Source organism: Solea solea, chromosome 21 (genome assembly GCF_958295425.1).
Source record: "Solea solea chromosome 21, fSolSol10.1, whole genome shotgun sequence".
Classification (NCBI taxonomy): Eukaryota; Metazoa; Chordata; class Actinopteri; order Pleuronectiformes; family Soleidae; genus Solea; species Solea solea.
This window is the reverse complement of record NC_081154.1, coordinates 19,634,748-19,649,194: the sequence shown is the minus strand read 5'-3', so window position 1 is coordinate 19,649,194 and position 14,447 is coordinate 19,634,748. Positions and strand designations below refer to the sequence as shown.

General features: G+C 44.2%; 1 protein-coding gene across 3 annotated transcripts in view; it reads right to left on the bottom strand.

Moving 5' to 3' along the window:
* Positions 1-14,447, bottom strand: part of rnf213b (ring finger protein 213b) — a 34,002-nt gene that overhangs the window by 1,921 nt on the left and 17,634 nt on the right. Inside the window, exons 32-61 of one of the 3 annotated variants that reach the window (XM_058620837.1) lie at positions 13,883-14,016; positions 13,598-13,773; positions 13,320-13,523; positions 12,524-12,711; positions 11,753-11,876; positions 11,482-11,582; positions 11,219-11,398; positions 10,873-11,018; positions 10,687-10,786; positions 9,642-9,753; positions 9,348-9,552; positions 8,668-8,858; positions 7,932-8,057; positions 7,739-7,840; positions 6,621-6,863; positions 6,447-6,531; positions 6,330-6,364; positions 6,129-6,232; positions 5,662-5,806; positions 5,395-5,563; positions 4,333-4,427; positions 4,003-4,251; positions 3,372-3,501; positions 3,201-3,284; positions 2,072-2,252; positions 1,750-1,951; positions 1,580-1,657; positions 1,296-1,493; positions 884-973; positions 221-408 (exon numbers count right to left, since the gene is read on the bottom strand). In XM_058620837.1, coding sequence (XP_058476820.1) covers positions 221-408; positions 884-973; positions 1,296-1,493; positions 1,580-1,657; positions 1,750-1,951; positions 2,072-2,252; positions 3,201-3,284; positions 3,372-3,501; positions 4,003-4,251; positions 4,333-4,427; positions 5,395-5,563; positions 5,662-5,806; positions 6,129-6,232; positions 6,330-6,364; positions 6,447-6,531; positions 6,621-6,863; positions 7,739-7,840; positions 7,932-8,057; positions 8,668-8,858; positions 9,348-9,552; positions 9,642-9,753; positions 10,687-10,786; positions 10,873-11,018; positions 11,219-11,398; positions 11,482-11,582; positions 11,753-11,876; positions 12,524-12,711; positions 13,320-13,523; positions 13,598-13,773; positions 13,883-14,016 — 4,365 coding nt within the window. Of the gene's footprint in view, positions 1-220; positions 409-883; positions 974-1,295; positions 1,494-1,579; positions 1,658-1,749; positions 1,952-2,071; positions 2,256-3,200; positions 3,285-3,371; positions 3,502-4,002; positions 4,252-4,332; positions 4,428-5,394; positions 5,564-5,661; positions 5,807-6,128; positions 6,233-6,329; positions 6,365-6,446; positions 6,532-6,620; positions 6,864-7,738; positions 7,841-7,931; positions 8,058-8,667; positions 8,859-9,347; positions 9,553-9,641; positions 9,754-10,686; positions 10,787-10,872; positions 11,019-11,218; positions 11,399-11,481; positions 11,583-11,752; positions 11,877-12,523; positions 12,712-13,319; positions 13,524-13,597; positions 13,774-13,882; positions 14,017-14,447 lie in introns of all 3 variants that reach the window. The other 2 variants (XM_058620839.1, XM_058620838.1) reach the window with 2 other exon arrangements.

Sequence of the window (14,447 nt, the reverse complement as noted above, 5' to 3'; positions counted from 1 at the left end):
TCTACATAATCGACAACCTTCACGTCTATAACGCGTCTACATGATCGACAACCTTCACGTCTATAACGCGTCTACATGATCAACAACCTTCACGTCTATAACGCGTCTACACTGATCAAACAACGAGAATCTCTGGGAAAATTCATTATTTTCTGGTCCTTTTCCTGTTCTGTGAAAAAAACGTGAATGAGTTGTTGTGACGACAGGCGAGTTTTCTTACTCCCATTGAGCGTGGTAACCGTGGTAATCGCCATTGGCCGTAGCGTCGCTTGTCTTCAGCAGCAGAATCTCATGAAGCTCCAGCGTAAACGTCTCCACGTCTGTGACGGCGAGAAAAACCTTCAGGTCCCGCCGATCGTCCTCCGACATCTTCTGCTGGAACTTTGAGGGCAGTTTCTGAAATGGATCCTGAAACGAGAACAAAAAATATATATTGAAGAACTAAAACTATAATAATGTGAATGAATTTGTTCACGGTGAAGATGCAACATTGCAGAAAAATAACAATCAACAACGCGATTTTTCCAATTTCTGGGTTGTACTGTTGTAAGTTAGGAAGGAAAAGGAAAGGAAAGGAAAAGGAAAATCAATTAACAAAAAATAAATTTGATTTTTGAATCTAGGGGCAATAAAAAATTCCATTATATAATTCTAAAGAAATGTTTTATTGCTAATAAAGCTAACATTTTAGCCTCTTTATAACATACTGAGCTCTTATTGAAAAACTATATTATTGGCACTAAAAAACGGCCCCAAAATGTATTTTTGCTTTGGGGCCCCTGACGTCAATATTCATAAAATGAAAGTTTGACAAAGTTGTTTACCTGAAATAATCCGATCTGTGAGATCATGTACACTGTACGTGTGTGTGTGTGATACTCACCTGTTTTCTGTTCAGCATTAGTTCAGATTTCCAGCTCGTCAGGAGCTGCCAGGTGAAAATACAGTGTTCCAGTTTGCTCTCTGCAAAACCCTAGAAAAAGACAAGAGTCCACATTATTGCGTGACGGTCAGGATCATCTTTTTCTGTGGCCCATTTCAGCCCATTTTTCACACCGGCTGATGTTGATCTGGGCTTGGGACCTGGCTGGCTCAGCGGCTCCCCAGCACAGACCTGGTGGGGACTGGACTGGCCGGCAACCATTCAGGCACAAACTGAGTTCTCTTTCCACTTAGCTATGGGCTGCCACTAAATTTGTAATAATTAGCCTATTTAAAAAAACAATAATCAGCCTATACCGATAATTGAAAACTGCCAACTAATTAGAAGGTTGGCTGGTCCAGGTCGTTCCTACCTTGGCTACGGTGCTGGAAATCTGTGAGCGCATCTGCAGCGAGTCGGTGAGAAAGGACAACAGCTGACTCCGAGGGTCGCCGCCCGTCTTGCCGAGGAAGCGAAGGGCGATCTCCAGCATGAACACGGCGTCGCAGACGTCCGTATACGAGCGCAGAACTGTTCTCACGGCGCCGCACAGCGAACCCTTCAGTGGCACCTAGAGCACAGAGAGGGAATTTCGAGAGTCGTCATTCTTCATGTTTGTTCGCGTAACGTGCTGAAGCGTTCAGTGAGTGGTTCTACCTGGTGGATCTTCCCTCGGACTTCAGACAGAACCACGGAGAAATCCTGCAGGTGTCTGTTGAGGTACCTCGAGTTGTCCTGGATATTTGGATCAGAGTGGACAAAGCTGGTGAGCAGACTGTTGTCACCCGACATCTACAAACACTTCCATCATTATTTTATTATGTTACCGTCTTGATGAGTGGTTTCCCGGCAAGGAAGCAGCGGACCAGCTGAGTCTGAATTCCCTGCAGATCGTAGCTGTTGTCCATCTCCTGGCCTTTCTTCAAGGTGTAGTGACAGTGAGCTAAAACCAAAGGGAGCAGCTCCCTCTCTGGGTTGCAGAGGGTCAGCTGGGTCTCTGACACACTCTCCAGTGAAACACTGAATTCCCTGAGGAAACACAAGAGGGAACGGTTAGGACTTGTCACAAGCTTCAGGTCCCTGGAGGTCCAAATCACCCAAGATCTTACTTGGAGCCTGAATGTCTCACGTCACTTAAAAAAAACTGACCTGTCCTCTTGGTGGCTCACTCTCCGGGTCTCTCTCACCAGACTGTTATGAGTCTCCGACAGGAAGTCCACTAGCGTCCGGAGACACGACCCTGGTCCACGTCGGGACGGTGTCAGAAATTCTCCGGAGCTCTCTGTCGTGATCTCCTTCTCACACAACTTTACATCCACACCCAAATCTGCTGCTGTAACAGTTTGAATACATGAAACAGGACGGTGTGACTTAGCGTCCCATAATAATGACTTAGCGTCCCATTATTATGATTTAGCATCCCTTAATAATGACTTAGCATCCCATAATTATGACTTGGCATCCAATAATAATGACTTAGCATCCCATAATTATGACTTAGCATCCCATAATGACTTAGTATCCCATAATAATGTCTTAGCATCGCATCCCATAATAATGACAGCATCCCATAATAATGACTTAGCATCCCATAATAATGACTTAGTATCCCATAACAAAGACTTAGCATCCCATAATAATGACTTAGCATCCCATAATTATGACTTAGTATCCCATAACAATGACTTAGCATCCCATAATTATGACTTAGCATCCCATAATAAGGACTTAGCATCCCATAATTATGACTTAGCATCCCATAATAATGACTTAGCATCCCATAATTATGACTTAGAATCTCATAATTATGACTTAGAATCTCATAATAATGACTTAGCATCCCATAATTATGACTTGGCATCCAATAATAATGACTTAGCATCCCATAATTATGACTTAGCATCCCATAATGACTTAGCATCCCATAATTATGACTTAGTATCCCATAATAATGACTTAGCATCCCATAATTATGACTTAGCATCCCATAATTATGACTTAGTATCCCATAATAATGACTTAGCATCCCATAATTATGACTTAGCATCCCATAATAATGACTTAGTATCCCATAACTATGACTTAGAATCTCAAAATTATGACTTAGAATCTCATAATAATGACTTATTATCTCTTAGTATAAAAACACAGACTTTAGAACAGAATTATTACCAAACACTTGTTATAACATTATTTTTTATTTAAAAACCTGCTGTGAATGTGTAGTTGTGACTTGTCACATGCACAGATGAAAGCAGCAGCGACGCACAGTACTTACAGTTGTTAGAAACCTCGGCTCTGAGGCTGTTCCACACTGTGAGGAACCTCTGCACTCTGTCCAGCAGCAGCTTCTTCTGATGACCTGAAGAGCAGAGACTCATCTCATCAAATATAAAGTGTATTTGTGTTGAGTCACAACATGAGGAGTGAGGATCACGTGTGGACGTACCTGCTGGTATCTGCTGTAACATGTGAGCGATGCTCTGAGAGTGAGACGGCGTCACAGGAAACACCCTCAGCAGGTCCAACTGTAGAGCGGCCAGTTCAGGGAGATGACGTAACTGTCGCACACAGTTCATCTGTGACACAAACACACAATCCTGTTTATTTTAGAGAATTTACCGCTGATTTTCTCTATGGGCTTTGGTGTGGTGTGTTAACAAAACTTAACAAAAGACTCAGCTACTAAAATCTACCTCAGTTTAAGTCTACAACATCCTACGAACATAGTTCAAGTCTTTATCTCACTGTGACACAGACTTTTCCAACAGGAAATTGAAGTTCGTAAACCACTCACTCTCCCACACCAAACCCCATAGAGAAAATCAGTGATTTTAACATCACAGCACACAGGAGTTGTTGATCCTCTGCTGCCTCCACCACTAACTTCATATGTATGATTCTGTCAATTCGGCATTTAAAATCCTTTGCTCAGATTGACCTCAGTGACACAAAGTGACCACACGAGGCAGCAGTAGAGCAGCAGCTCCTGTGTCCCTGTGAGCTGGAATCACTGATTTTCTCTCTGGGCTTTGGTGTGGGAGAGTGAGCGGTGTTCAGACTTCACTGAAGATCAGCACCTTCTTGAGGAACAAGACAAGCAGCGGTAACGAGCTGCGTCCCTGTGCTTCTCCCACCAGCTGAGAGAACCTCTCCACCGTCATGATCTCAGGAGGAGTCCAGAAGGAGGAGCGACGTGTCGGGCAGTCGGACGGCAGAGACAACATGTTCCCGGGGTCCTTGTACAGGAGGGTCATCAGCGGGCTGTGAGCCAGTCCCACATCTGCGCCGATTCTGTCCTGAGCTTCACACACAAGCTTCTGCAAGTCCTGGTGGAAGAAGTCAAGTTTTCTCAAGTCACACGACAATAATTATTCATAACAACAAAACACAGAGGGAGGTTTTCTTACTTGAAGCACAGGGTTGATGGCAGAGTCGCAGACGAGCTTCTCCCACTGCTGCCGTCCCTGTCTGGAAGACAGATCCGGTCTCGCTCTGCGGGTTCCTGTGTCAACATTCAGACATTTCTTTTTATTTCACATGAAGAAGAAGAGAAAGGCTCTTCTAATATACGAGCATTAATAACGTGGATTTCATTTACCATCTTTTGAATTTTCCACCGGAATAAAAAACGTCAGTAACGTGAATATAAATGTGTGTGTGTGTGTGTGTAAGTGTGTGTGCTGAAGATTAAGTAACACTGTCTGAAACATGGCTGTCAGCAGAGACACTCCACTCATAAAAACACCCTCAGTTTAAGTCGACGATGTCTTTAAGAACACGTTCACGTCTTTATCTCACTGTGAGACAGACTTTTCCAACAGGAAGCTGAAGTTTGTAAACCACTCACTCTCCCACACCAAACCCCATAGAGAAAATCAGTGATTTTAGCTCACAGGGACACAGGAGCTGCTGCTCTACTGCTGCCTCGTGTGGTCACTTTGTGTCACTGAGGTCAATCTGAACAAAGGATTTTAAACGCCGAATTGACAGAATCACACATATGAAGTTAGTGATGGAGGCAGCAGAGGATCAACAACTCCTGTGTGTGTGATGTTAAAATCACTGATTTTCTCTATGAGGTTTGGTGTGGGAGAGTGAGTGGTTACAAACTTCCTGTTTCCTGTTGGAAAAGTCTGTGTAACAGTGAGATAAAGACGTGAACACGTTCTTAAAGATATCGTAGATATTATCTGACGTAGATTTTATGATGTGAGACTTTTGTTAAATGGTTGAAATCAGTTTTTCAGCTTAGTCTCATCTAACCACACTCTAAATATCCCGAACTACGCCTTTAATTATTTTTTGGACACATCCTGTCCTTGTTTTAGTTCTTTCAATGAAACATTTTCCTTAAATTAACTTTGCTGGACGTGACCATGGATGTCACATGTGTATTCATGAGGGAAGTTATTAAGAAAAGAAGAGGGGGAGGAGGGGGAGGAGCATCAGTGATGGAGGCTCAGTTTGACCTTCAGTGAACTCTGTGCAGACACTCAGAACCATATGGACTGTAACGGCCGTGTTGTCCAAGTTCTGGTTCAGAGTCTGTCCCAGCACGTTCATGTCCTTCTCCAGGTGTTTCCACAGGAAGCTGAAAACATCGGTCGGTTTGTCGGAGTGGATCATGTCTTCAACTCCCTGCAACACACACACACACACACACACACACACAGACAGACACACGTGTCAGCGGCGATGTGTCAGGTCATGTGATCAGATCGACGGTGAAGTCTTACCCTCTGATTGGTGACGGCGCCCTGAAGCATGGCGAGGTGTGTGAGCAGCCGCAGGACACAGGACTGAGCCGAGGTCATCTGTCGCTCCGGAGCGTCTGACCTACGACCCGCGCCTCCTAACACGTGTCCAGCACGAGTCTGATCCCTGACGCAGGTTAAAGAGACAGTTCAGGTTTTTGACCGTGTAACCGTGTGGGGTACGAACACAGAGTCCGGAGAAAACACTGACACTTAACAAAAGAGTCAATAAAATCCACTTCAGCTTAAGTCTACGATATCTTTAAGGACACGTTCACGTCTTTATCTCACTGTCAGACAGACTTTTCCAACAAGAAACTGCAGTTTGTAAACCACTCACTCTCCCACACCAAACCTCATAGAGAAAATCAGCGATTTTAACATCACACACTTGTGTCCTTCTTTAAATTTGAACAGTGCTGCTGAGGAAACCTCATATGTGGTTATACCTCATATGTGTTTGTTCAGTAAACCCAACGACGGGCGCATGTTTTTCTCCACCAACAGGAAGTCCACAGTCCACACATCTGGACACAACCACCGGTCGACCACACTGTCAGAAAACACACCACAGCAGATGTAAGACGTTCATTTCTACACATGATTTCATTCTCAGTGTTTCCCGACAAAAAGCAAAGACGGCTTCGTACCTCTCCCACAAAGCAAAGGTGTCCGTTAGCACAGGCTGGAAATGAAAGGAGAGACATGAGATACAGAATATGACAAACATGGAATTAAAACAAGGGCAACACGTCACCATGACTCACTGTATGTGCGGAGTTTCTTCTCTCTGCTCAGCCACCGCAGGGCCTCAGTGTTGTGGTCGTCAGGCATCGTCGGCAGAAATGAATTCTGGGAGGAAGATTTTATTTTTGATTTGGTTTAACAAACTAAAAGCACGTCAACACACAGCAGAGCTGCAGGTGGCACTGAATTCTCACCGTGACGTTCTGAGGCTGCGAGGCGATCTGATGGAGAGGAGCCAGTAACAGATTCCCACTGAACAGAACCGAGTCCAGGTGCACCAGCAGCTCCAGGACAGTCTGTCTCTGCGGCGGCAGATTCTCGCTCACGTGGAGACACGAGCCCGCGCCACCGATCTGATTCACCAGCAGAGACGAGCAGAACCTCCTGAACTCTGCAGAGCCGAGGTCTGTGAGGAGCCGCTCCAGCCTCACTGTATCCTGACAAAACATTACACCTTTAAAACTGCTTCTTTTTTTTTTGCATTTGTAATCCTTTAAATGTCCTTTTTCAAACACAATGACACACATTTCAACATTAAAAAAAATAAACATGTGTAATATTTTACTTATACTACATGATAATAAGATAAACCTGTTAAAAAAAAAGCTTTTTAAAAGTAACTGCCCTCTCGGCACCTTAAGTGCAAAAATGTCCCACGCACATAAACGTCGGTTATTTTCAGAATAGTATTCCATTGACCATTCATGACACAACACTTCCACCCCCTGGATTACCAGGGAAATGACATCCACGCTAAACAGAAGAAAATGGGTCAAATTCAGACAGACAGACTGACAGACTGACAGACAGACAGACAGACAGACAGACAGACGACTTTATTAATCCCTTTGGGAGGTTCCCTTGGGGAAATTAAAAGCTCCAACATCCACACATAGCACTGTTAAAATTAGAGTCACACTTTACAGGATATACATATATATGTATGTCCATGGTTTGATGTTTTCATTCTGAGTTCCTATATATGTATGTATATATATGTATGTATATATATACACACATACACATATATATATATATATATATATATATATACATATATGTGTATATATATATATATACATACACATATATACATACATATATAGGAACTCAGAATGAAAACATCAAACCATGGACGCTCTAATTATTCATAATTCGTTTGAAAGGTTAAAATTTATGTCAAAATGTACAAATATCAGAATAAACACAAAATTCCATTCAATACAAATAATAAAAATATAAAGAAGAACAAGAACTGTGGTGATCAGTGATGTTTTATGTTTTTTTTTCACATGATATCACAGGCACTCACTTGTGTGGAGGGGCGTGTCCTGACGTCAGGTGACTTGTAGAGGCAGGTGATGTTTCGGAACAGAGCCAGAGCCACGAGGCCGATCTGAGAAGAACGGAGCTTCTACACGCGAGAGAATAAAACGATCAATGATGGCAATCATAAAAAAACTAAACATCCCCAGTGAAGCAGCAACCTTTCTGTGACCTCTGACCTGCAGTTCTGTCCTGAATGTGTCCGGCCTGTCCTCCAGCAGAACCTGGGTCACGGCGTCTCTGACCGCGCGGTACTTGAGGCCACAGCAGAGGAACTGGTCCACAGTCAGAGTCCTCGTCTGTGACTGGGAAAACAAAAAAACACAAGAAGAATTTTAAATTTCCAACAACAAGATCTTCATTTTACAGGAAGCAGCTGCTTTTAACACAGGATTTATCAACTATCAATGACTGCATTTATAAAAACAATTACTCTGTGTAAGCTGCAATCTGCAGTCTCACCATTAGATGGACAAAAATCCACCTGTTTATTTCAAATGAAAAAGATTTTGTTATGTGGAGCAAAGAAACCAGAAAATATTCACATTTAAGAAGCTGAAAAAATGACAACAATGTGTCACGTGTCGTCTATTTTCCTCTAAATGTGAAGATAATTTACAAATGTTTCATTATAGAAGAGCTGAGATCATTAACTCGTCAGGAAAATGAAGTTAGAACTTTAGAAATCAAAAAAAACGTGAAGGAGATCACTCTCGGCACCTTAAGTCCAAAAATGTCCCTTCACATAAACATTATTTTCAGAATAGTATTCCATAGACCATTCATGACACCACACTGCCACCCCCTGGATTACCAGGGAAATGACATCTATGCTCAACTGAGGAAAATGGTCAAATTCAGATAAAGAATGGCAGAGTCGCCCCCTGGTGGCTGGCTTATTTCCTGGTTATTCACCTGAAGGCGGATGAGCTCCGCGGGGAAAAGCCACGTCCACGCCGGGCTGTTCATCAGAGACAGAATGCAGTCCAGACCCGAGAGTCTGTGCAGAGCTCGCAGCAGGTAAACCCTGTGCCAGTCGTTAGCACAGTACTCACACACCGCCTTCACCTGCAGCAGGAACTCAGACTCCGCCTCCTCACTTCTACCTGCCAATCACACGCAAACAAACCTGCAGTTACAGCCTTTTGTTTGACTCCCAGTTTAAAGTGACAGTTGTGTGTAAAAACTGATTTAAGACAGTTTATGAAATCAACGTCAGTTTAAGTCTACGATGTCTACGTCACATGATCACGTCTTTATCTCACTGTGACACAGACTTTTCCAACAGGAAAGTGAAGTTTGTAAACCACTCACTCTCCCACACCAAACCTCATAGAGAGAACAGTTGTTCAAAAACACATTTGAACAAGTGACCACAACTGACCACACGAGGCAGCAGAGGACCAGCAGCGAGCTAAAATCACTGATTTTCTCTATGGACTTTGGTGTGGGAGAGTGAGTAGTTTACTTCAGTTTCCTGTGGGAAAAGTCTGTGTAACAGTGAGATAACAGTGTTTCCTTGTGTCTCCGCTGGCAGCCACGTGTCCTCCGAGGACAGTGCTGACTGTGTCATCAGTCTCAGCTTCTTTACTCACCTCCGGCGGAGACTTTATCCAGGATGCGAGCCGCTGTGTTCATGCAGATTCTCAGTCTGGCTACACTGAGCAGGAACTCAGCCGGTTCCTCCCGTCGGTCTGGAGCCTGTTTCCTGGCGATCCGGCTCAAGAACCGTGCATCTCCTCGCCTCCGTTGTTCCCCGCTGTCGTTCACTTCTCTCGCTCCCGAACACAGCAGGGAATCCTGCGAGGGATGAACGTCGACGCGTTAGAAAGTGAGGGTCAAACATATTTAGAGTGAGCTAACGTGAGCATGGACGGCGGAGGAAACACCTGGAGACAGTTGACAAACAGCAGGTAGAGCTCAGTGAGGTCTTCACAGTCCAGAAGGTTCTCCTCCAGGTTCTTCATGTAGGTCTCAATGTGAGCTTTTGCCTGGTCAAAACTGACATATGTACCACAGTTAACCTAACACAGTCTTTCTTTACCAACAGCAGGAAGTGCAGTATTATGAAGATGATGATGATGATGATGATGCATCTCTTAATCCTGCACGTTTAATCTTCCGCCCAAAAGTTTGGCGTGTAACTCGCGTTGCAGTTTTGAGAATGTGCGGTTTGATCGGGAATGGTGTGCTACGACCTTTCTAAGCGTTTCGAGTAACCATGGCGACACAAATTAATAATTTGTGTCACGAATAACTTCCACATAAACATGAATGGGAAACCAGCCCACTTTGGAGCGTCACAGTGTCGTCATAATTTAACACAGAGACGTGGTTGGAACTTTAAACGGGTCACGAGACTTCAGACTTCTCTCGCCTAAGTCAAAAATGTTGATAACTTTTACGTTTTTTAAACAATCGCAGTTTACGTTTTGTATTTTTCTTGGACGTATTCAGCTTTTATAATGAGTGTGTGTGTGTGGCGTGCGTGGGCGGCTGCTAGAGTGACTTGTGTGTGTCTCTCTCTCCTTAACTTAATAAAAATAAGGAAAATATGTTAAAAAAAAAACGTGGTGCAATATGGTTCTGTCGCGTCTGCAGGGACCATAACCTCGGCCATTTTGAATTTGGCGTCATGTTTGTTTGTTAAAATCTATTTTATTTGTGTTAGAAAATATAAAGTGAAAAAACCTGATTTAAAATTGCCTTAAGATGAAGGAAATGAAGCAGAGGAGAAGAACGGACTCCTGCTGTGAGGCTGCAGTGCCACAGACAGACAGAGAGGGGGCGACACGATCGGGTTTGTTTACGTTAATGTTTTGTACAAACACTGATCGACCTGCGACGTTTTCATGGTCCCCACATGGGCGGGTAGACCAGAACAGTGTGTGAGCGTGTTGCAGTGGCCACGCCCCCCCGTGTTAATCCTCGTACCTGTACTGCAGCAGGAGTTTGGGGAGCACAGATCTGACCACTGGACTGTTGTCCACACACTCCAGGAAGGGGGTGAGGTCTCTGGTCCTGTACACGCCTCCTGCAATATGCAAATATATGTAAATATGTAAACTAATAATCCTCCTCCTCCCACACGAGGTCAGCCTACGACACTCTGTCACTCACCGTGAGTGGAGACGAGTAAAGAGAAGAGGAGCGTGACCACGCCCTCTTCAGGCTGCCGGCCCTCGGACAGACAGAAGCGCGACACCACCTCCAGGAAGAAGGAGTTACAGCAGGTCCTGATGGCAGTGTGCTGCTGCAGGGACGACCTGACACACACACACACACACACACTGAGTCACAACATCCTGAAGAGAGAGTTCAGTCTCTTCAGACTGTGAGCGAGTGAGTGGTTTACAAACTTCAGTTTCCTGTTGGAAAAGTCTGTCTCACAGTGAGATAAAGACTCAAATCTGTTTTTTTTTCTCTGCGATGAGTCGGACACTTACGACGTTTCTGACCAACTTACTTGATGGCGTCAGAAACAGTGGGGGTGAAATCCTGCGGCAGATCTGCTCTACACTGCGGACAGGAGCGTCTGTGAGGCTGGAGGCAGAGCTGCAGACACGGCAGACAGAAGACATGCTGACACGGCAGGACGGACGGCTCTCTGAGCTCCAGCAAGCAAACTGGACAGGAAATGCCGAACCTGGACCAGAACCAACGACACCATCAGAGACTTCGCTGCACGTCAAAGCCACGTTTAAAGTGTTAAAGTGCGTCCGCTCTGACCTCAGGTCCCGGCTGATGCACTCGCTGTGGAGAGAGTTGAGGACACGGATCAGCTGCTGCAGCGTGTCCACGCTGCGCATGTCGGACGCCCCCTGCATCAGCTGTGAGACGCAAATGTCACGCGTTACGTTTGATTAAATCATTTTAAAATCAATAATAACAACAACAATAATAATAATAATGTTAATGATGAGTTTGTGAAAAAATTTCCCAGTTTTTCTGGAAATTCTGCTCAAACACACGGACGAGGATGAGATTTGAGCGTGCGTACGTTCAGGTGAAGGTTGCAGTGTCTCAGAGTCACTTCCTGTAAACGCAGGTCGTTCTCATGTCGTCCGTTAAAAACCACGTGTTGGACGAAAGACGCGACGACCAGCATCCCGTCCCACAGCGTCCTGACGGAGACGAACACCGCGAGAAAAGAAAGACAAATACACACAATTTTAAGGAAGAAATGTTGTAACTGTCCGTCCTGTTTGTGTTAAAATATAAGAAATTCTAAAGTATACATTCTCAAATTCAGCTTAATCAAGAAAAGGAAGACACCTTTAAAAAGTTAATATTTGACACTTTTCTTGTAAAGTTCTTAAAGATTAGTTTTTTCAGCCGAGCAAAATTTTAGCCGATTCTTTTTTCTTAAAACAAGAACATTTAAACCAATTAAATTTTTTTTTCGTTTTTTTAGTGTACATTTTTTCCTCGTTTTAAAGAACTTTACTTCAGTCTGAAAGCGACTAAATTAACAAGAAAAGTTTAAAAAATTTTAGCCAAGCAAAAGTTGCAGGATTCTTTTTTCATAAACAAGAGAATTTAAATAAATGTTTATTTTTGCCTTAAAATTTGGGCAAGATCTAGAAAACAAATCATGAAATTTTATAAAAAAAATTCAATAATTTTTTACTGAAAAAATTTAACACACTGTGTGTGTGTGTGTGTGTGTGTGTGTGAAAATGACAGATTTACAAGATAGTTTCAAAGTTTTCAAGCCAAACTAAATTTCCTTAAAATAAGGAAACTTAAATCAAAGGTAAGAAGAATATACCTGATGGAGTCCAGGTGTTGCCGGCTGCTCGGACCGCAGACGTTTCTGTATTTCTGACCGAACGCTCCGTCGAGACACGGCTGCAGGAACTCCACGCGCCGCACGAACGCCTCGCAATCCTGCAGCGACGCCACGGTCAGCAGCTTCGTCTGCTCCACGCACACACCCAGAGCTACGATGTCCTCCACCTGCAGGGGGCGCACAACACTGTGAGTGGACTCCACAGCCAGAACAGAGCCTCGTGTGGTCACTTTGTGTCACTGAGTTAAGTCTAAATGAAATGTTTCAAATGCCGAATTCACTAAAATCCGACATTAGAACGTAGTGATGGAGGCAGCAACTCCTGTGTGTGTGACGTTAAAACAGTTTCCAGTTACTTTAACTTTTTTTATTTGATAAAATCAACATCAAGACAAGTCTACAATATCTTAAGAACATGTTTCACGTTATCGTTTGTAAACCACTCACTCTCCCACACCAAACCTCATAGAGAAAATCAGTGATTTTAACATCACACACACACACACACGCACACAGGAGTTGTTGATCCACTGCTGCCTCCGTCATTAAGTTCAAATGTCTTATTTTGTCACTTCGGTATTGAAAATCTGAAACTTGAATTGACTTTAGTGAGGCAGCAGAGGACCAGCAGCTCCTGTGTCCCTGCCAGCTAAAATCACTGATTTTCTCTATGGGGTTTGGTGTGGGAGAGTGAGTGGTTTACAAACTTCAGTTTCCTGTTGGAAAAGTCTGTCTCACAGTGAGAAAAAGACGTAGATGTTTTTTTCTCTCTCACCATTTCCTGCGGCTCCGTCTTTGGCCTCTTCTGCAGGACGTCAGCAGGCAGCTGAGGCTGCAGCTGGAACATGTGGCACAGAGTTTCCAACCTGCAGGCAAAGTGTTTGGCGGTGGCCGTGATCCAGGCAGGCGAGAGGTCAGGGGCGGCGCCGGCGCACGTCTGAAGCTCCGCCACGCCGCCCAGCACGGCCCGGGACAACACCTGTTCAGAGGCGCCGTTAGCATGTGTACGTTTGTTTGACTACACCTCAGATCTCAGACGGGTGGCGTCCGTACCCTGAGCTCCTGCTTTGACTTGATCTTCAGAGAAAGAAGCAGGAAGTCTTGAAGGTAGAGACGAGCAAACTCTGAGTGCTCCTGGTCCGAGAGCTTCTGCAGGTGAACGGCGAGTCTGCTGCTGTTGAAGGAGCTCACGAACTGGACAATCCGTTCTGTGCCGTCCTCTGTAGTTGCTAAGCAAGGAGAGAATGTCAACCCGCCGCCATCACCAGAATATACATATATATGTATACACTGTACAGTATATGTCTAACTCTTTCATTCATAAAACAACAAAACAACCTTGTATAAACTCAGACTCCTCCCACAGGCTTTCCAGGTGCATTCTGATGAGCCAGCTGAAGGGGGCAGAGCAGGGCTGTTCTTGGTCGTCCAACATAAAGTGATGCTGCACAAGCACCTCCTGGTCCGACTCACTGTAAAACACAACACACCAATTCAGAGACACTAAAACCCTACATTTTGAATCCTCTGGATCCAGAAGAACCTGGATCTGTACAGATCTTTACCTCCTTATAGCGATCACCATCATATAAACATGACAAAATCCATCCTGATCTGTTCGGATGTCGCTGAGATAAACACATCTGGACTTATTCAATGGGACTCAACCATGTTAGATTTAAAATGGTGGCCAAATCCATAATCTGGATCAGATCCAGATGAGACTTGTAAAGAGACGGGAATTTCTTGAAAATGTGATGGTTTTTGTGACGTCATCGCCGGCTCGATTTTTACCTAAATGAAATGGGAGCATACTTGGGTGATCGCTAATCCATCACAAAAAATCCACATTGATCTGTCAAAAAACTGCAGACAGGAAGTTGCTAACAGGAGGACAAACTTA